Genomic DNA, 22,396 nt, shown 5'->3' with positions numbered 1-22,396 from the left:
TGAGTCTGGAGAAGAAGATTTTTGAAATATTGGATAATTTTCCCTTTGGGGCCCCGCCCTGGCCCCAGGGGTTGGGGTAGGAATCCCAATTTTACAATTTTGAAGCCTCATCTACCAAGGATGATTCTGACCAAGTTTGAAAAAAATCCATCCACTGGTTCTTGAGAAGAAGTTGAAAATGTAAAAGTTTACGCACGACGCACGACGGACGACGGACGACGACGGACGACGACGGACGAAAAGCGATTGGAATAGGTCACTTGAGCAAAGCTCGGGTGACCTAAAAAGCTGTTTAAAATAATATGTAAAGGTTGTGTTTCTGCATAGGATAATTTTAATCAAGTCAACTGAAAAAAACCCACTGCATTTAAACTATAAATCAACTTAAAACTTTATCAATATCAATTTAGGTTGAAATTTGATGCAAATGTCTTTATAACGAATTTAAAAATAAAATCGAACTTCTGTTCCAAGATTATGCAAGAATTAAATTTTAGATTATTCAGTTATTTTGAAGCCAGCAACTTGCCTGAACACTGACACCAAAATCACAAAGTTTTACTTGGCCGGAAGTGTTGACTAGAATGTTGGACGGTTTTATATCTGTAACAAAACAACAATAGATAGCAATGACATTTGAAAATATTATGCAGTTTTATAAAATTAGGTCCCCCAACAGGGGGGGAGAGAAACCAACAACTTAGATGTTCAGGGTTATAAGAAGGTGGTACATTGTAGTACAAATTATAATTCATTTGAGACGTAACACGGCATTTGATTGGTCATTGAACATAATTTGCAACAGTAATCTCATTTGCATATGAAGCCCGGATGGCGATTGTTAATGACGTTGATTACCCCGAAACGTCATGAAATTGATTATTCATGAGGTCAAGAACAATAGCGTGACCCCAAAAGGTCAACGTATTTCGCCTTACTTTGAATATTTGTGACATCACCAATCCAGAGAAGAGATACCCAGAATTTGAAGAAAAAACACTCAAAAATATCTCAAAATCGTCGTTTCTATCATCAATTTTGGTTGATATGAATTAGAATGGGGATAACCCTACTGTATTTTTAAATTTGCGGCGGTATATCAGGATTATACTGTCGCAAATTGAGTTTTACTGGCAACGCGAATATCTAGATCCTGTAGTTTATTTATAGTTCACATGCTTCGTCTGGTCTAGCCAGACATCATCAGAAGCTGCCATCAGCTTAGCCAGCCGAAACATGTAAACTGTAAGTAAACAACAGAATTTAGATGTTGTTGCTCCATCGTTCCTATAACGTATGTTGCTATGGTTACCTTTATCAATAAGATATGCAAAATAGATTGAAAAATCACACCTGACTTTCAAATGTGTAGATTTTTTTTCTAATAACAACATATCTACATATTTGAAAGTCAGGTTTGATTTTTCAAGCTATTTTGTGTTTTGTAAAAATTGTATCTTATTGATATAGGTAACCATGGCAACATACGTTATAGGAACGATGGAGCAACAACATCTAAATTCTGTTGTTTACCAGTGTTCCAATAGGAACAGTCCGTAAAATTTCGCTGACATTAAAATATCAATTATTATAATTGTACAAATATAGACAATACCCAATGAGTCAGGATTGATTTCTATTCTAGTGAGTAAAAAATAAGGAAATTAAAACTGATCATCATGAGTGGAAGATTTTGATTCTAGCAAAACAAGGAACTAACAAGGTAAAGACACCACTGGTATGTCATAACAAGGAACTAAAAAGGTTAAGACACCACTGGTATTTCATAACAAGGAACTTAAAAGGTAAAGACACCACTGGTATGTCATAGCAAGGAACTTAAAAGGTAAAGACACCACTGGTATGTCATACTGTGAAGTTATCAAAAAAACATTGAATTGTAGTACTTTAAATATGAGAGAAACAAATACACATAATATATATGTATTTTTAAGTAATATTGCAAGAAACAAAACATGGGTCTACAAGTCCAGGAGCCTGAAATGCATCCTGGTGATGACATCCTATACCATTTTTTGCACCCCTGAAATCCAGGAGTTATGCTCAGTTATGTTCTCTGCACCCGTGTAATAAGACCTGACAATATCGTAGGCTCAGTGTATACCACCTCCACCCGTGTAATAAGACCTGACAGTATCGTAGGCTCAGTGTACACCACCTTTACACCCGTGTAATAAGACCTGACATTATCATAGGCTCAGTGTACACCACCTTTACAACTGTGTAATAAGACCTGACAGTATCGTAGGCTCAGTGTACACACCTTTGCACCCATGTAATAAGACCTGACATTACCATAGGCTCAGTGTACACCTCCTTTACACCCGTGTAATAAAACCTCACAGTATCGTAGGCTAAGTGTATACCCCCTTTACACCTGTGTAATAAGTCCTCCCATTATCGTAGTCTCAGTGTATACCCCCTTTTCCCCTGTGTAATAAGACCTAACAGCATCGAAGGCTCAGTGTACACGACCTTTGCACCCGTGTAATAAGACCTGGCAGTATCGTAGGCTCAGTGGACACCACCTTTACACCCGTGTAAAGGTGGTGTACACGGAGCCTACGATACTGTCAGGGCTTATTACACAGTTGTAAAGGGGGTGTACACTGAGCCTTCGACACTGTCAGGTCTTATTACGCGGGTGTAAAGGTGGTGTAGACTGAGCCTACGATACTGTGAGGGCTTATTACACGGGTGGAGGTGGTATACACTGGGAGGTGGTGTACACTGAGCCCACGATACTGTCAGGTCTTATTCCCCCCGTGTAATAAGCCCTGACAGTATCGTAGGCTCCGTGTACACCACCTTTACACGGGTGTAAAGGTGTTGTACACTGAGCCTACGATGCTGTGAGGTCTTATTACACGGTTGTAAAGGTGGTGTACACTGAGCCTACGATGCTGTGAGGTCTTATTACACGGGTGGAAAGGTGGTGTACACTGAGCTTATAGGTGGTGTACACTGAGCCTTCGATCCTGTTAGGTCTTATTACACGGGTGTCAAGGGGGTGTACACTGAGCCTATGATAATGTCAGGTCTTATTACATGGGGGCAAAGGGGGTGTACACTGAGCCTACGATGCTGTGAGGTCTTATTACACGGTTGTAAAGGTGGTGTACACTGAGCCTTCGACACTGTCAGGTCTTATTACGCGGGTGAAGGTGGTGTACACTGAGCCCACGATACTGTGAGGTCTTATCACACGGGTGTAAAGGTGGTATACACTGAGCCTACGATACTGTCATGTCTTATTACACGGGTGTAATAAGACCTGACAGTATCGTAGGCTCAGTGTACACCACCTTAAAACCCGTGTAATAAGACCTGACAGTATCGTAGGCTCAGTGTACATCACCTTTGCACCCGTGCAATAAGACCTGACAATATCGTAGGCTCAGTGTACACCACCTTTGCACAAGTGTAATAAGACCTGACAGTATCATAGGCTCAGTGTACATCACCTTTGCACCCGTGTAATAAGACCTGACAGTATCGTAGGCTCAGTGTACACCCCCTTTGCACCCGTGTATTAAGACCTGACAATATCGTAGGCTCAGTGTACACCAACTTTACACCCGTGTAATAAGACCTAACAGTATCGTAGGCTCAGTGTACACCACCTTTGCCCCCGTGTAATAAGACCTGACAGTATCGTAGGCTCAGTGTACACCACCTTTGCACCAGTGTAATAAGACCTGACAATATCGTAGGCTCATCAGTGTACATCACCTTTGCACCCGTGTAATAAGACCTCACAGTATCGTAGGCTCAGTGTACACCTCCTTTACACCCGTGTAATAAGACCTCACAGTATCGTAGGCTCAGTGTCCACCACCTTTGCACCCGTGTAATAAGACCAGACAATATCGTAGGCTCAGTGTACACCACCTTTGCCCCCATGTAATAAGACCTGACAGTATCATAGGCTCAGTGTACACCACCTTTGCACCCGTGCAATAAAGACCTGACAATATCGTAGGCTCATGTACACCACATTTGCACCCGTGTAATAAGACCTGACAGTATCGTAGGCTCAGTGGACACCACCTTTACACCCGTGTAATAAGACCTCACAGTATCGTAACCACATTTGCACCCGTGTAATAAGACCTGACAGTATCGTAGGCTCAGTGGACACCACCTTTACACCCGTGTAATAAGACCTAACAGTATCGTAGGCTCAGTGTACACCACCTTTGCACCCATGTAATAAGACCTGACAGTATCATAGGCTCAGTGTACATCACCTTTGCACCCGTGTAATAAGACCTGACAGTATCGCGATACTGTCAGGTCTTATTACACGGGTGCAAAGGTGATGTACACTGAGCCTATGATACTGTCAGGGCTTATTACACGGGGGTAAAGGTGGTGTACACTGAGCCTACGATACTGTTAGGTCTTATTACACGGGTGTAAAGGTGGTGTGCACTGAGCCTACGATATTGTCAGGTCTTATTACAGGGGTGCAAAGGTGGTGTACACTGAGCCTACGATATTGTCAGGTCTTATTACACTGGTGTAAAGGTGGTGTACACTGAGCCTACGATCCTGTCAGGTCTTATTACACGGGTGCAAATGTGGTGAACATGAGCCTACGATATTGTCAGGTCTTTATTGCACCCGTGCAATAAAGACCTGACAATATCGTAGGGTGTAATAAGACCTGACAGTATCGTAGGCTCAGTGTACACTACCTTTGCACCCGTGTAATAAGACCTGACAGCATCGTAGGCTCAGTGTACACCACCTTTACACCAGTGTAATAGCATCGTAGGCTCAGTGTACACCACCTTTACACCAGTGTAATAGCATCGTAGGCTCAGTGTACACCACCTTTACACCCGTGTATTAAGACCTAACAGTATCGAAGGCTCAGTGTACACCACCTTTGCACCCGTGCAATAAGACCTGACAATATCGTAGGCTCAGTGCACACCACCTTTACACCCGTGTAATAAGACCTCACAGGATCGAAGGCTCAGTGTACACCACCTTTCCACCCGTGTAATAAGACCTGACAGTATCATAGGCTCAGTGTACACCCCCTTTGCCCCCGTGCAATAAAGACCTGACAATATCGTAGGGTGTAATAAGACCTGACAGTATCGTAGGCTCAGTGGACACCACCTTTACACCCGTGTAATAAGACCTGACAGTATCGTAGTCTCAGTGTACACCCCCTCCACCCGTGTAATAAGACCTGACAGTATCGTAGGCTCAGTGGACACCACCTTTACACCCGTGTAATAAGACCTAACAGAATCGAAGGCTCAGTGTACACCACCTTGTGAATGAGACAAGTAAACTGGTTTAATCCTTTGATGTTCATCAAAGAAATCAGGATGCAGCATAACAGTAAAATTGATTGGGTTTGAAGTTGGGTGTCACTCCTCATCACCTTTGCACCCGTGTAATAAGACCTGACAATATTGTAGGCTCAGTGTACACCACCTTTACACCCGTGGAATAAGACCTCACAGTATCGTAGGCTCAGTGTACACCACCTTTACACCCGTGTAATAAGACCTAACAGTATCGAAGGCTCAGTGTACACCACCTTGTGAATGAGACAAGTAAACTGGTTTAATCCTTTGATGTTCATCAAAGAAATCAGGATGCAGCATAACAGTAAAATTGATTGGGTTTGAAGTTGGGTGTCACTCCTCTGTAATCTTCAAAGGACAGGTATCAGTCTAGTGATTGGTCAGGTTTTTAAACATGAAGCCAATCAAATAGTTAACCATATGCCTTTCATGATTTTGTCATGACATTTACCAGGGGATGCAGAAAACATAAATGAACGTGACCCTTGGAATTTTAAGGCTGCCTGAAATGCAAATTCATTTGAATTCTGTTTGAATAAGTTCAATCCAAATGAGAAGAAACATGAGGTTTGAATTTTTTAGCCATTTTCAGTAATAGTGAGCTTGACATTTGACCCTGAAATATAAACTCATTCTGCCATGTGATGAATACATGTATGGATTTTCATTCGAATCAGAGGACGAGTTAATCTTATGAAGAGATTCTGTTTATAAGTGACTTTGACCTGGTATCCTCAACTCTGAACCATGTTTAACGAAAAGACAAAATGAACAAGAGTAAGTAAATGGTGTATGCCATCCCCCTCCTTCCAAACCCCAATCTCTTTACAGGAGCAAAAAAATATCAAATACTCTACATCAAAGAAAGAACCATGACAAAACCAAATTAAGAGAATATTAAATGTGAGGGTATACTTTTAAAAAAACAAATATCAGAAATTGTGGACATGTTATTATTCCAGTGCTATTCCAGTTTAGCTCAATAGAAATTTCCATAGTGACCAGTGTAACAGTTCCCCATTGTGACATACAGTCAAACCTGCTTGAGCGGTCACCTGAAATAAGCAGCCACCTCCCTTATGTGGTCAGTCTGTGGTCCGCTCGATATAAAAAACTTTATAATGAACCTGAAATAAGCAGCCACCTGTCTAATGCGGCCATGGCCAGCGGTCACAAAACTCTGGCCCGAGACATTATCTCCACCTGTATTCAGCGGTCATTTTGTCCAGAAATTGACATCAAGAAGATCACAATATATTAACAAGAACATTGACTGTATACCCACCTCTATGTAATATTTTGAGGCTCCACATGTAGCACAGACCCTGGATGATGTAGACAGCCATACGTCCGAGGACTGGCTCGGGCACCTGTTTGTACCGGTCCAGAGAACCACCTTAATAACACAATCACTAGGCATTTCTTATTCATGCAGTGAAATTTAAATAGATATTTTTATGGAAATGATAATAAGATTCAATATGAAAAAAAATGTCAATTTGACAGCGATTTTACCATCTCTGTAATAACTCTAAAATATATTTATAACTTGCTTCTTCTGTAAGTATTATATATAATGGATTTGGTACAAGAATTTTTTTTGTTTTAAATAAAAATGTGCATAATACACAATTGATTAAAAAAATGAAAGCACAGTGTTCTTTCAGCAACAGAACAATGTTGTTTTTTAAGTTCTGCCTTCTAGATATCTTGATATTTTTTATGTTTACTTCATATTCCATGATCATGTGTTATAGTACTCACTTAAGGGTTATAATCAGCAGTGCAGTGAAGATTGTTTTTGATCAAACACATAATTTCTTATAAGAAAAAAAAGATTTTGTCTCTGATTGTTTCTGGCTGTTTCCTTTCAAATATGGTTCCGTTATATTTTTGTGCATAAAAGAAATGTTATTCACGAAAAGGATGAGTTAATACCAAAGAAATCACTTACCATCCATGTATTCTGTACATATTGAAATTCTATTTTCCACAAAGAATGCCTTGTAGAAGTCTATGATGGCAGGTGAATTGCACTGTTAACAAAAATCAAATCAACATTTTACTCTTCATCATTAAACATCTCAGCTCAGAAATACAATGTACTGTCAACACTGATTTTCAGGAAAGTATTTTATCAATGTAATTATCGATTTCACCAGAATTACAGTAAATTATCATACAGTTTTTATCTTTGTACAAAGGAAACATGAATAGTTGTTTCCCTAAGATTTATCTTCTTTCCCAAGTTTGGAACACAACAGGACCATGGTTGGAGCAAACCAATCGTGTTTCCCACATTTAAGTTGGTATACAAACACATTTTGTTATTTCGGATTACTCTGTTTGTGCTTTTATTCTGTTGGCTAAATTACAATGATCATCGGTGAAGTTGTTGCTGTGTTCAGACAAATCTTAATTGTACCAAGGCTGCTGATTTTGATAATGAAATCTGATATTCTCAAGTTAACGACTTGGACTACATTTGATGTGGTGGATGAGGAAACATTTAACACTCTAATCTGGAACTCTGTCCTTATAAATAAGTGTACTCGAATAAAGATTTGAGGGACTTTTTTTCCCATGGTTCAGTTCTACTCCACAACTTGATATGTAGTTGCACATATATTTTATCATTTGTAACCTACTGGCTGAAGTGTTCCCTGAACATTTAACCAAGCAGTCAAATAGATAAACCAGTGTTTTAACAACAAAACCTGAAGTGTCAGAAAAACAGTCATGGTAGTATATTGTGATACAGGAATTATGAAATATTATAACAGTATGTAGAGACACCTGTCATAAACTTTCATATGTAACGTGTAATATATTATCCTTGTTGATGTAATGAGAAGCAATCTATGTTACTCTTACTACAATACAATATGTTTATGTTACATAAACAGTATGTTACCAATGATGAGCCAACGCTCAGTTATATCCTACCCCACTTGTTAAACAGATTCCCCGTCAAACTTGAACAAGCTCAATGATTGATTCACTCCCCTTCCAATGACTAGCGCACCCAGCTCCCCCAACCCTAGAGTAATTGTGGGTAAAATAGAGTAACTGATGTACCTTGCTGAGTATTAGCTCCCCCAACCCTAGAGATAGCATGGGTAAAATAGAGTAACTGATAAGACGGTGTACCTTGCTGAGTATAAGCTCCCCCAACCCTCGAGATATCATGGGTAAAATAGATAGCTCCCCCAACCCTAGAGTTATCATGGGTAAAATAGAGTAACTGATAAGACAGTGTAGCTTGCTGAGTATAAGCTCCCCCAACCCTAGAGATATAATGGGTAAAATAGAGTAACTGATAAGACAGTGTACCTTGCTGAGTATTAGCTCCCCCAACCCTAGAGATAGCATGGGTAAAATAGATAGCTCCCCCAACCCTAGAGATATCATGGGTAAAATAGAGTAACTGATAAGACAGTGTACCTTACTGAGTATTAGCTCCCCCAACCCTAGAGATAGCATGGGTAAAATAGAGTAACTGATAAGACAGTGTACCTTACTGAGTATTAGCTCCCCCAACCCTAGAGATAGCATGGGTAAAATAGAGTAACTGATAAGACAGTGTACCTTACTGAGTATTAGCTCCCCCAACCCTAGAGATAGCATGGGTAAAATAGAGTAACTGATAAGACAGTGTACCTTACTGAGTATTAGCTCCCCCAACCCTAGAGATAGCATGGGTAAAATAGAGTAACTGATAAGACAGTGTACCTTACTGAGTATTAGCTCCCCCAACCCTAGAGATAGCATGGGTAAAATAGAGTAACTGATAAGACAGTGTACCTTACTGAGTATTAGCTCCCCCAACCCTAGAGATAGCATGGGTAAAATAGAGTAACTGATAAGACAGTGTACCTTGCTGAGTATTAACTCCCCTAACCCTAGAGTTATCATGGGTAAAATAGATAGCTCCCCCAACCCTAGAGATAGCATTGGTAAAATAGAGTAACTGATAAGACGGTGTACCTTGCTGAGTATAAGCTCCCCCAACCCTCGAGATATCATGGGTAAAATAGATAGCTCCCCCAACCCTAGAGTTATCATGGCTAAAATAGATAACTCCCCCAACCCTAGAGATATCATGGGTAAAATAGAGTAACTGATAAGACGGTGTACCTTGCTGAGTATAAGCTCCCCCAACCCTAGAGATATCATTGGTAAAATAGAGTAACTGATAAGACAGTGTACCTTGCTGAGTATTAGCTCCCCCAACCCTAGAGTTATCATGGGTAAAATAGATAACTCCCCCAACCCTAGAGATATCATGGGTAAAATAGAGTAACTGATAAGACGGTGTACCTTGCTGAGTATAAGCTCCCCCAACCCTCGAGATATCATGGGTAAAATAGATAGCTCCCCCAACCCTAGAGTTATCATGGGTAAAATAGAGTAACTGATAAGACAGTGTACCTTGCTGAGTGTTAGCTCCCCCAACCCTAGAGATAGCATTGGTAAAATAGAGTAACTGATAAGACAGTGTACCTTGCTGAGTATTAGCTCCCCCAACCCTAGAGATATCATGGGGAAAATAGAGTAACTGATAAGACAGTGTTCCTTGCTGAGTGTTAGCTCCCCCAACCCTAGAGTTATCATGGGTAAAATAGAGTAACTGATAAGACGGTGTACCTTGCTGAGTATAAGCTCCCCCAACCCTAGAGATATCATGGGAAAAATAGAGTAACTGATAAGACAGTGTAACTTGCTGAGTGTTAGCTCCCCAATCCCTAGAGTTATCATGGGTAAAATAGATAACTCCCCCATCCCTAGAGATATCATGGGTAAAATAGATAGCTCCCCCAACCCTAGATATATCATGGGTAAAATAGAGTAACTGATAAGACAGTTTACCTTGCTGAGTATAAGCTCCCCCAACCCTAGAGATATCATGGGTAAAATAGATAGCTCCCCCAACCCTAGAGATATCATGGGAAAAATAGATAGCTCCCCCAACCCTAGATATATCATGGGTAAAATAGAGTAACTGATAAGACGGTGTACCTTGCTGAGTATAAGCTCCCCAACCCTCGAGATATCATGGGTAAAATAGATAGCTCCCCCAACCCTAGATATATCATGGGTAAAATAGAGTAACTGATAAGACGGTGTACCTTGCTGAGTATTTCTAATTCTGAGATGATCTGTCTCTGCACGTCCACATCTACATCCAGTTTCATTACCTGTAAGACAATAAGATATCTACAGTATAAATATCTCCAAGCGGAACAGGTTGGTAAAAAATGTTTTTTAACTCAACTTATTTTACTTAAAATATTCATTTTATAGCTTCGTGCTCAAGACAAATAACAGGAAGAAATGGTAAACAATTTTCAGAAATGTGACATATTCATTAGTTTTCTGAGGTATCAATATTAACGTTCAACTGAACACAGGTTTTCAAATTAATCTGAAAGAAGAATGCATTTCCATCGCACAGAATATTTCAGGCACTAGGAATGTATTATTTGCTGCTTTTTTTTCCCATTTTGTAAATTATAATCCCAGCATATGAGCGGTTCCAAATGCTGCTTCTAGTGTAATGTAGTATACCTAACCTTTGGTTGCCGATATCTTGCAGGTTAGATGTGTTTTGTCTAGCTAAGTAATCCAATTATTTAAGTATTCTCTGTCACCCATCCTTCCAAAATTCGGCTTTAGGAAACTTTATTGAACATCCTTTGCCATGTTTTGAGTCTTATTTTTGCATTTTAGCGATAATTTAATAGGGGAACCGCAGGGTAAATTGTGATACATTTTCGGGAGACATGCCGCTCTCCTACCGTTTGGACGAGAAATGTTTGTTGATTGCACTGAGGTAGTGGCTGAACATTTTCCGCCTTGTCTATATAGAGCATTTAGTGATGGTTTCTATGAGCTGTAGGCTCATCTGGCTCACGTAAAGAAACGCTGTGAAGATAGAAGGGTTTAGCGGGTAAGCTTTTGAGTGGAAGTGATAGCCGTTTGTTCTTGACCACGTGTTATCTTCATCTTGGAGAAGGTTTTAGGATTTGTTCCAATTTATATAGCTAGGTTGTAAAGTGTGTAAGAATTATAGTAAGGGTAATTTTATACTTTGTTTTGCCCAATTTTGGTGTAAATTTGGAAACCGACGTGCTTTGTTAAGATTGATACTGTAGACGTACAATAAACAGGTAAATCTATATCTGCCTAAGTTGTTTTTTTCACCAATCTCTGCTTCATCTTTATCATATCTTTCTTTATTTAAAAACAATGGAATCTTCAAGCGAAAGCAACAGTCGAACCCGAGTGAGTAGGTAACGGTTATTACAAATGGCGCCCAACGTGGGGCCGAGATAAACGTTTGATACACTAGGTTTATAAAAATCTGCCAAGAAAGGCTTATGGTAAATCTTACCTAAAGACCAATAAAGGTGCCAGTAGGTTTGTGGTAAAACTTACCTTAAAAGCCATAATGGTGCCGGTAGGTTTGTGGTAAAACTTACCTTGATAGCCATAATGGTGCCGGTAGGTTTGTGGTAAGCTCTGTAATAACAAAGAAACGTAAGAATTTATATTCATAGATTTTTTATGTTAACCCTCAATACTTTCGTTATATATTTTGTTGAGAGAGAAAAAGCTGTTAATGTGAATTTTATTTTTTGTGATAGTTCTTCAATGAAGTGGCAGCAAGAATTTGAATTTGCAAAAGGAAATTTAATATTTACCATACATTACTTGTTAAACAGCACCTGACAAAATATTTGCTAGATATCTAATTCACAATCGACTCTCCTAGGCCTTGTGCAAATATACATATGTATATATATTTCACAAAATATCAATCATTTACTCTATAACCTCGAATCATTGAAAGATTTTATGTCAGGGCTTGTGAAAATTGTTATTATCTACTATAAAAATATGCCAGGCTAATAGGATTTTTTAAAATCTGCCTGTGGACTAGTATTCTAAAAATGAAATTGTACATCCCTAATCAGGGCGTCTTCGATTGATAAATAATGTATCGTTGGTTAGCATCAATGCATCACTCTGTCATCAAAGCTTCATCAGAATACAACAAATACTGCCTAGTACATGTACATCATCAGCTTCACTTTGTTTATAAACCTTCCTACAGTCAGTCCATGCTATATGGAGCTCAGCCCTACGCAATATTTGTCACCTATCCATCTTGGTGAGGTATATCAGAATCATGTTACAGGTGTATATCCTACCTGTGGACTAGACCTCCGTTGCCCTTTCCCAGTAACTCTAACACCTGTAGATCAGTGTCACCTATCTCCATGTTTGACAAAATCTGGCGAAGACTGGCTCCACCTGGTGGCTGATAGCCGACTGGGTTTGTGGGTGGTTGTTGGTAACCGGGTTGCTGAATTTGTTGTTGCTGCTGCTGCTGCTGCTTTTGTTGCTGAATTTGCTGCTGCTGCTGTTGCTGCTGCTGTTGCTGTTGTTGTTGCTGTTGTTGTTGTTGTTGTTGTTGTTGTTGATACTGGTTTTGTTGCTGATTTGCAACTTGGTTTGTGTTCTGACTATAAAAATAGATAAGCATACAAATTACCACTTTCTGAAAGTACAAGAGGCTCAAAAGGACTGTACCACTCACCTTTGATTCAATGCTGTTGGCAAACACATTTCACATCTGTGACCTTTAAATGGGTCAAGGTCAAAATTGTTCAAAAAAACTTTAGAGCAAACAAGCTATACACAACATATCACTGCTCTAGTATACATTATGAATCTTTATTGGATAGTGATTAATTTTATTCAAGTGACTTTGACATAAATCAAGGTCATATATTTGAACAAACTTAGCTATTAAGAAGCTACAGGCCAAGTGTGCCTACTGGACATTAGGGTCCCGTGTCTCGCCTCAGGTACTGAGTTCATGACTCACCTTACACTTGGTTTGACCCCTGCAACAAGTTTGGCTGGTTTACTTGTGGACTGTTTGTCAGTCTTTATCTGTAATCAAAATAACAAGACATTATAAGACATAATTGGCCATTTTGATAGAAAGAGGATGTGTTAAGATCTGTTTCTGTCATATAACTCCACTAAACAAAGACACTCAAAGAAATGTTTAACTTTGAAAATTACCTTCAATCCATGGATGTTTCTGTTTTTTGCTGTCTTCCCCACTACAAAGAATACACCAAAGGATTACAGTCATTCCATTCAGCTCTGTGGCAGTTTAAAGCACAAAATAAGTAAGTTGGTAGTTTTCTTAATCAATGGTTAGTAGTAAGAATTTCCACGTTGTCATATATTTGTATAGAACACGACTTTCCAAGAAGTGTTTTGGCTATAAAATGGACACAAATTACATGTCCAGGAAAATTGTATAATAATCTTATTACCAAACATTTAGCCACGAATCAAGGACAGTAAAACCTTGATTTAATGCCCCTGGTTTATATACAGTAAAACCTTGATTTAATGCCCCTGGTTTCATTGGCCACCTCGTTTACCACTGTATTTCAATGTCCTTTTCCCTTGTTTAATCACCAAACCCCTTTATATCACCAACATTTCTGTGGACAAATGGTGGCAGTACAACAAGGTTTTACTGTATATCAATTCTATAACAATTTATGTTTTATAGTATACCTCGGGGGTAGATAATCAGGGGAGGTAACAATCCTCGAACCATGTCCTCTTCACTGAGCAAACTGAAATACTGCAGTTAAAATATAAACTTAAATCAAATATGAACAACATCTTGATTTTTTATCCTATATGCAGTTTAGTCTTTCTACTACTAATCCAGCGGGTATGATAAATATATATGGGTGACCCATTATCCAGATGTCATTTCTTGGGAAAGACGTTTCTTGGGAAAGACGTATCTTTTCACATTTGTCCCAATAATCTGGAGGTTATACAATCCTGCCAGTTAAAAAGGTGGCTAGATTCATAAGGCTCAATTTTAGTTATTTCTATAGTGAAATCAGTTTCTCTTAGAATATCTAGTGTATATTTTCCCTCAGAAATTTAAAATGGAGTGGGTCCCATGACTTGGTTTAAAGATCTGAAGTACTTTTACTCGACAAAGTATTTGTAGTGATGTTTAATCGATTGTTACTCATCAATAAAATAAGTTTGAATAAATACAATATTTGAAAAGCATTTGTTATAGTTTAAGTTACAACTGTCATTGTAATTTTGCAACTGATTGAAATTCTATCATTATTTTACACTTTATAATGGTTATAAAACTACATATATGTACTTACATTTAAGAATGCAAGGAACAAAAACTTGTTTTATTTTATTATGAAAATTTGAAATCTGTCATAGTAATTGGTAGGCCTATTCAAACAATTTTTGGATACTTCCAATTATTTAAAAAACAACATAACAACTATATATATGCCATATGTAATGTCATGTCCAGTAAACAAGCGTTCGAAGGTATAATCCAATCTCTACATCAAGACCTTGTGGCCTTCACTTGACCATGTTGATGATAAAACTGGCACTGTAACTCACCATCTGAAACATTGTACTCATCTCTTCATCACTCCTCACTGTGATTCTATCACCTTCCTCGTCCTCATCTGTAAACATCCAATGTCACTCATGTATCGAAGCTTTACTTTATAAATGATACAAAATCTACATACCAAATGTGTTGCAATATTCAAGACTGACTATCCGGGTATATATTTATATACATGTATTGAGAATCACATAAATATATACCCTGATCGTACGCATGATTGGATCTGTCAATGGTTGACCAATGATATTTTCTTTTGTTACGCAACAAATTTCATTTTAGGGAACATTTTGTACAGCCTTTTAAGGATGTCATATTCATAATCATACTTACATTCAAACGCAGTGATAGACGCTTGTGGTAATACTTGTGAAATGACTTCCTGAAATAGATATGGAAATAAGTTAATTGGTACTAAAATAAAAGACGAACTAGAATTGTCATATGACACTGATTCCTTAATGGCTGCAATAGAGTACACTGGACTCCTGAACGGAGAGGTCGCCCCAAACCATGTGGCGGCGCACAGTGGAAACAGAGCTCAGTGACATGGATCATAGCTGGGAAACTATCGAGCTATTAGCAAAGGATCAATAGGTGCGGAGGAACATCGTTGCTGCCCTAAACAGCTTAACGCCATCGGGCGTAATACGCAGTAAGTAACAGATTCCTTACAATGTACCAGTGCTAAAGCAACACTGGAATTGTAAGTTTATGAGGAACAAGGTTACCGCGAGCGGTATATAATACGCCCGTCACACATTGAATGAGCAGTTGTTTGTATGATTGAAATATATGAAGTATTTGTGAGTAATTTATATTAAAAGAGAAATCATTCAACATAACTGGTAGATCAATGAGTGCAATACAACATCATGGAACGCATGCATCGCATTAATGAAACTGTTTCGGCAAGTCCATAAAGGGGCATAACTCCACAACTTATGGTCCGATAATGGCGGTTATCGAACTTGTCCGAGGTTTTTCTTGGGAATTAACCTTGTTGTGAAGTTTGAAGTTAATCTGTTAATGATAACTCGAGATATCAAGCGGACACTGTTTCGGCAAGTAAAGGGGCATAACTCCACAAATTATGGTCGGATAATGGCGGTTATCGAACTTGTCCGAGGTTTCATGGTAATTAACCTTGTTGTGAAGTTTGAAGTTAATCCGTTAATAATTACTCGAGATATCGAGCGGACTCGGTTTCGGCAAGTCCATAAAGGGGCATAACTCCACAACTTATGGTCCGATAATGGCGGTTATCGAACTTGTCCGAGGTTTTTCTTGGTAATTAACCTTGTTGTGGAGTTTGAAGTTAATCTGTTAATAATAACTCGAGATATCAAGCGGACACTGCTTCGGCAAGTAAAGGGGCATAACTCCACAAATTATGGTCGGATAATGGCAGTTATCGAACTCGCCCGCCCACCCGTTCACGTGATAACATAATACGTCCCCGTCTTCCGACGGGTGTATAAAAAGGATGTACATTGTATGTACTTCTTTTCATTTTTAGAATGTTTCATCTCATCGGACCCATTTTATAGAAAATACATTTTCATAGAGTATAGGTTTATGTTTTTAAAAACATGACTTGAGTTATACAAATTCGGTGCAAACACAGGTCACTCAATATAATCATGTAGAACAGGTCAGAGTTTACATAGAATTCATAAGCCACTGTTCATTGTCAGTGTTGTATGACTTATTGCCAAACAGTCTATCAATTATAGATTGGAATCTCATTGTATGATATTGATGTTAAAACACTATAATCATACTCATAGGGTTAAGAAGCTGGTTGAGATATGAGGTAATGTTGATAGAGGCTGTCTTTCCTTATAATATACATATCTTCTCTGCACCCCAGCTGGAATACCGCCTGATCGTGACAATATTGAAGGCTCACAGTAAGTTATTTGATTGGTTTCGAATAAAAAAAAAGAGACCATCTCTAGGCCAATACCAGTGTAAAAGATGTGCATTGATTAGGTTGCCTTACAAGCGTCAGCTGTAGGGAATTTCCCTTTTAGCTCAGCGGTAGAACATCGGACTGGAGAACCAAGGATCGAGGGTTCGAGTCCCAGTGACAGCAGTCACGAAACAGCCTTTGACTTTGTCATGACGTATTCCAGGGTAGAGTTGTAGAATAGATACATGTATTGAACCCCTTGGATTCGAGAAGGTGAGAGAGCAGGACTTCCAGTTGACCCTTGACATTTATCAATTTCAAAGTAAAATTAAAATAGAATTGTCCTCGAATTCTGGAGAGTTCAAACATATTTCGATCGGACCTGTCTTAAAACTGAAGAGTGAAAGCTCATTTTAGAGAGTCAAAAACATACTCTCAACGGTCTATTAAAAGACTTGATAGAGGATATTATTTACTGCCTCTCAGAGTAATAGATAGAAATCCTATTTTCCAAATGCTGGTGGCCACAGTAATAATGAGTATCAGAATTCTTATCAGTTATGAGTCACAAGTTATTAATAAAAGGCTAAAAATAAAATGACCAAAATGTAGTCAAATAGACAACATGTTGTATATATAAAGAATTAAAATAGTGCATTTTCACATTAAATTAAACAGAAGAATTGAATCGATAGACAACTTTTCAAATGTCTTTTACTGGTTTTAGGCCTATTCAGTACAGTTTACCTGTTTACTCTACTTGAAGTAGTCAGCATGATCATCATCACTGATCATCAGGGATCGTTTTCTTACCAATGCTTGGTGGAATGTGATTTCTCCTGGTTGTACCATCCAGTCCATATCCTGTTCCTGTTCTGTGCGAATTCTCACCGTAAACGGCGGTTGGGCATTCATGTTGACACCACTGCAGGATTACGTCTGTAAAACCATTTTTAAGTTAACCATTCGGCATTCTCTATACCAAGGGAGACAACTACTTTACTTCCTGTGGCTAGGGGTAAAACGCGGAAAATTAACCGTTGGGATTAAAAAACCCAGGAGTAAATCAAAGTGAAACAAGTGGAATGCACTTCACCCCCTATATGAAACAGACATTTTTAGCGGGTCAAGATTAAACCCATAACTTTTAAAGTCAAAGTGAGAAAAATCAGTCGTAAATGATTTTAGGTCAATACTAAAACACGAAACAATCAGTCATTGCAGGATCGGAGTGTTGAGCGGGGGGTGGGGGAAATTCATGAAACTAAAAAGTTAATGTTTTCTGCGCCGAAAAGACGACAATTGTTCAACCTAAATTAATAGGTTGAATAATCTTCGTCTTTTTGGGGCAGAAAACGAAACAACGAAATAGTAAACATCGTAGGCAAAGATTCATACGGTCAACGTGGTGATGATATAAAATGTATTTAACTTTTGTTCTTTCGTAGACGAGAGAGGTTTTCTCGCATATCCCACTGAATCGTCTCTAGTGTCCTGTTCAAGAATTTTCTGTCACCCCGCACTGGGCATGACAGAAAAATACACGCGAAAAAACACACCCAACAAAACAAGATAATGGCATTCGATTACATGTTGGGAACAATAAGTTCAGTACAACGTCACTATCACCTTCCGATGGTAGGGTCATTTCCAAATCAAACATGCCAGATGACTGTCGAAGGAGTTGTGACCGAAATAGAGTTAATATTTCTCTATCATACCTTCGCCGAAGGGGACGACTTGTTTTCTCCCATTTCCTTCTTCTATACGTTTGAAAACAATAAATTTCATCATTTATAATCCATGCTATATAATTATTTGCACATGACCTCTCCCGTTGAAAGGTTTTATGACGTGTTCTATTGTTCCTATTCTCCCAGGACTATATCATGCGATTTTAACAAAGAAACGTCAGGTCTGACGTTCATCCTCGATATCCAGGGGCTACGCTCACTTTCGCTCTCTACACCCCGGAATATGTCGTAGCAAAATTGAAGGCACGTGGCTAGGTATTTGATTGGTGTCAGGTAAAAAAAAAACCAGACTATTCTTTTGATGTACAGCAAAGAATCAAACTAGCCTTCTCGTTTCGTCCTCAAAGTGCTGAACACGGACCTTCGATTTTTCTATGACATATACCAGGGGTGCAGCATCCTCTATTCTTCAGAGGTTACGCTCACTTTCACTCTCTGCACCCCTGGAATATGTAATATGGAATATGTAATATGGAGGCACGCCACGCTATTTGATTGATCTCAGGTAAATAAGCCTGACCAATCGCTAGGCTGTACCTGTCATTTGAAGAGTCTTCTCGTCTCATCCGCAAAATGGCGGACGCTTAGCCTTCAATTTTGCTATGCCATATTCCAGGCGTGCAGAGAGCGAAAGTGAGCGTAACCCCCGGATCCAGGATGGGTGTGCAGATAGCGAAAGTGAGCGTATCCCCTGGTGTGTCCAGGATGGGTGTGCAGATAGCGAAAGCGAGCGTAACCCCTGGAGTGTCCAGGATGGGCGTGTAGATAGCGAAAGTGAGCGTAACCCCCGGATCTAGGATGGGTGTGCAGATAGCGAAAGTGAGCGTTTCCCCTGGTGTGTCCAGGATGGGTGTGTAGATAGCGAAAGAGAGCGTAACCCCTGGTGTGTCCAGGATGGGTGTGTAGATAGCGAAAGAGAGCGTAACCCCTGGTGTGTCCAGGATGGGTGTGTAGATAGCGAAAGAGAGCGTAACCCCTGGTGTGTCCAGGATGGGGGTGTAGATAGCGAAAGTGAGCGTATCCCCTGGAGTGTCCAGGATGGGTGTGTAGATAGCGAAAGTGAGCGTAACCCCTGGTGTGTCCAGGATGGGTGTGTAGATAGCGAAAGTGAGCGTATCCCCTGGTGTGTCCAGGATGGGTGTGCAGATAGCGAAAGTGAGCGTAACCCCTGGAGTGTCCAGGATGGATGTAAAGATAGCGAAAGTGAGCGTATCCCCTGGAGTATCCAGGATGTGTGTGCAGATAGCGAAAGTGAGCGTATCCCCTAGAGTGTCCAGGATGGGTGTGCAGATAGCGAAAGTGAGCGTAAACCCTGGAGTGTCCAGGATGGGTGTGCAGATAGCGAAGGTGAGCGTATCCCCTGGAGTGTCCAGGATGGGTGTGTAGATAGCGAAAGTGAGCGTATCCCCTGGAGTGTCGAAGATGTCTGATGCTTTGTTCTACAACACTATGTCGTCACACCTGAAATTGGCCCTATAGAGCGTATTAATTTATTTTATATTTCATACGTCAAGAATCGCTTACAGTTACCACTGAAATACTTCAAGGGCATTATTAGGTCCATTATTCTTTCTCATATACTGGTCATTTTCCTTATCAGATATCCACAATCGTTGCCATTGAAGGAGGATATAAAACACAGCAAGAGAAAAGGTCGATAAATATTTGAATACAATAACAAACTCAGTCAGTCGGAATGCTTTTTAAACTGTCAAATTTTTGCACAAAGACATGTTCCTCACCTTGGTTTTAATCACAGGGACCTGTAGATATTGTAACAGATGTGTTCAAAGTCATATTAGATGTTCCGGGGATTTAGAAAAAAAAACACGTTAAAATGCCACTCCAAATAATGGCAAAAGTAGGGGTGGCATCATTATCAAAAAAATAATTTGAAGCGGAACTGGACTAGGACGGTCGTCGGTAGCTCAATTGGTAAAACGTCCGTCTAGAGTTAGGAGGGTCCCGGGTTGGATTCCGGTCTGATATGTCGATAGTTACATTGACAGAGGTTTTAAAACCGTAGCCTCCGAATTACAGCATTGCATTCGCTTAAATAAAGACTAAACGTACATATCTTTGCAGTTTTAAGAACGGGAAAAGAGCTTACGGTGACGTCTTTATCCATATAAACTCTGAACAATTTTAACTTGTCTGTTTGTAAAAGCCGTATATAATACAACAAAGATGGTTATAGACATTGAAATATTTAATTACACGTACAGTGTACTAGTATATCAAAACAATATTTATAGGAAAAAACACTAAGTTGCGCCCCTTAAATTAGGACACATATTCCATATACACTCCATGTAACATTTTATGTCATTGTGATTCAACTATCATATATAATTCTGTGTATCCCTTGATGTCTGCCTCTCCATCCAAGCCTGTAGACACTGGTCCTGTTTGGCCATTGATCCATTTCCCAAGAGTGGCCGTGCTCCAGTTTCTGTCAAATCAAGGATGGCGCCTGGCAACACGTATTCCTCGGCTGACACCACAGTGCAAGGGGTTCGAAACCCGCGTGTTGCGGCTGGACGTACTCTCTTGTCATTTGAAATCTGGCTGATACAAAATCCTTGGACTGCTTTCCGTTGGATCCTATTGTCATTCGGAATTGATGATAAAGATTTCACCTGATCTACTTCGTCAATCACAGCCTGCATGTCCTGTTCCAATTTCATGACATCTGCGGTGATATCAGCACCACAGCGATTGGCACTGAATGGTTTCCTTTGACCTTTCGCGGCTTGTGGTCTAGAGATGTTGACCTTCAACCAAGATTCAATCTTCCACATTTTTCTTTTCTTTTCTATGACCTGCAAATCAGTGTCGTCGTCATCTTCAGAGATACCCTCAACACTCACTGTTTTTGTAAGTGATATTTCTTCTGACTTGTTCTTTTCCAAAACGTCGGTCATTGCAACTTCTAATTTAGACATTGGCCTCGAACTGTTTGCGTTTCCAACTACAGGAGACTTGCTCAATATTCCTGATACCTTCTGGATGCGAGACGATGTTCTTGAATCTGAGTTATCCTTTACTTTTCTTATTCTCCATCTTCTCCATCCCCAGTGGAGCTTCTTTCCATTCTTACGACCAACTGCAGAGAGCATAGTCCTGGATTCTGTACAGCCCATGATTAACTATTATCAAAATAAATCTTTCTTCCAGTATGTCAGGGTAACACGGTTGCGCGATCCCGAAATGCACATGAAAGCTGACTGTGACGTCATTCATAGTGTACGTGATAATGCTTGTCACATGATTAGCAACACACACTAGCCTTGGATTAGCTGATTCAGCATTTGCTCCGGATACTATCTTGCGAATAGTGATTTCTATTGTCAATATTTTTATATTATTTAGGGTATTAAAAATGTATAGGCTCAGAGGTTTTCTCTTTGCTACAATATTGATAATCTACATAACTCCAATTAACTTGCCAGTGACTATATATATATAAGACTATCAAAAGATTTATTTACTGATTTATTTTCGATGAATTCCAGTGGATTATATACCCTGTCTAAGAATAATTAGAAGAAACAATATCGGAAGTAGAAAGAGAGATGGCGCGTGCAGGGCAAATATGGTCCCATTGTGGACAAATGTATTTTAAATGCTCATGAAGAAACTTTCTAATGCGGCTGTCCGTGTGACACCAATCCCCTACTGAGGGGAGCCTTAATTACCTCTTGACCCTGTGTGAGTGCCTCAGCTACCTCAATGTCGCTGACTGCGTGACCAACACGAAACCCCCCTCCATGAGGGATGGAAATTATACTACCTCCGTGAGATGGTCCCTGGTTCCGAACACTCTTTAAATGTACCTGACCCCCATACCAGGGAAACCAACCAATTGGCCACCCAA

At 39.6% G+C, this 22,396-nt stretch overlaps 1 protein-coding gene across 1 annotated transcript in view; it reads right to left on the bottom strand.

The window, feature by feature from the left end:
• The window catches only part of LOC110455995 (dual specificity mitogen-activated protein kinase kinase 5-like), a 41,543-nt gene extending 23,724 nt beyond the window's left edge, over positions 1-17,819 (bottom strand). The window contains exons 1-12 of the mRNA XM_021506500.1: positions 17,579-17,819; positions 15,184-15,232; positions 14,841-14,908; positions 13,959-14,028; positions 13,449-13,489; positions 13,246-13,313; positions 12,566-12,880; positions 11,834-11,873; positions 10,481-10,549; positions 7,306-7,387; positions 6,637-6,747; positions 530-603 (exon numbers count right to left, since the gene is read on the bottom strand). Coding sequence (XP_021362175.1) covers positions 530-603; positions 6,637-6,747; positions 7,306-7,387; positions 10,481-10,549; positions 11,834-11,873; positions 12,566-12,880; positions 13,246-13,313; positions 13,449-13,489; positions 13,959-14,028; positions 14,841-14,908; positions 15,184-15,232; positions 17,579-17,680 — 1,089 coding nt within the window. The 5' untranslated portion in view covers positions 17,681-17,819. The remainder of the gene's footprint in view (positions 1-529; positions 604-6,636; positions 6,748-7,305; positions 7,388-10,480; positions 10,550-11,833; positions 11,874-12,565; positions 12,881-13,245; positions 13,314-13,448; positions 13,490-13,958; positions 14,029-14,840; positions 14,909-15,183; positions 15,233-17,578) is intronic.
• Positions 17,820-22,396: the final 4,577 nt, after the last annotated feature.

Source organism: Mizuhopecten yessoensis, unplaced genomic scaffold (assembly GCF_002113885.1).
Source record: "Mizuhopecten yessoensis strain PY_sf001 unplaced genomic scaffold, ASM211388v2 scaffold8449, whole genome shotgun sequence".
NCBI classification, from domain to species: Eukaryota; Metazoa; Mollusca; class Bivalvia; order Pectinida; family Pectinidae; genus Mizuhopecten; species Mizuhopecten yessoensis.
This window is presented reverse-complemented; position numbering and strand designations above follow the sequence as displayed.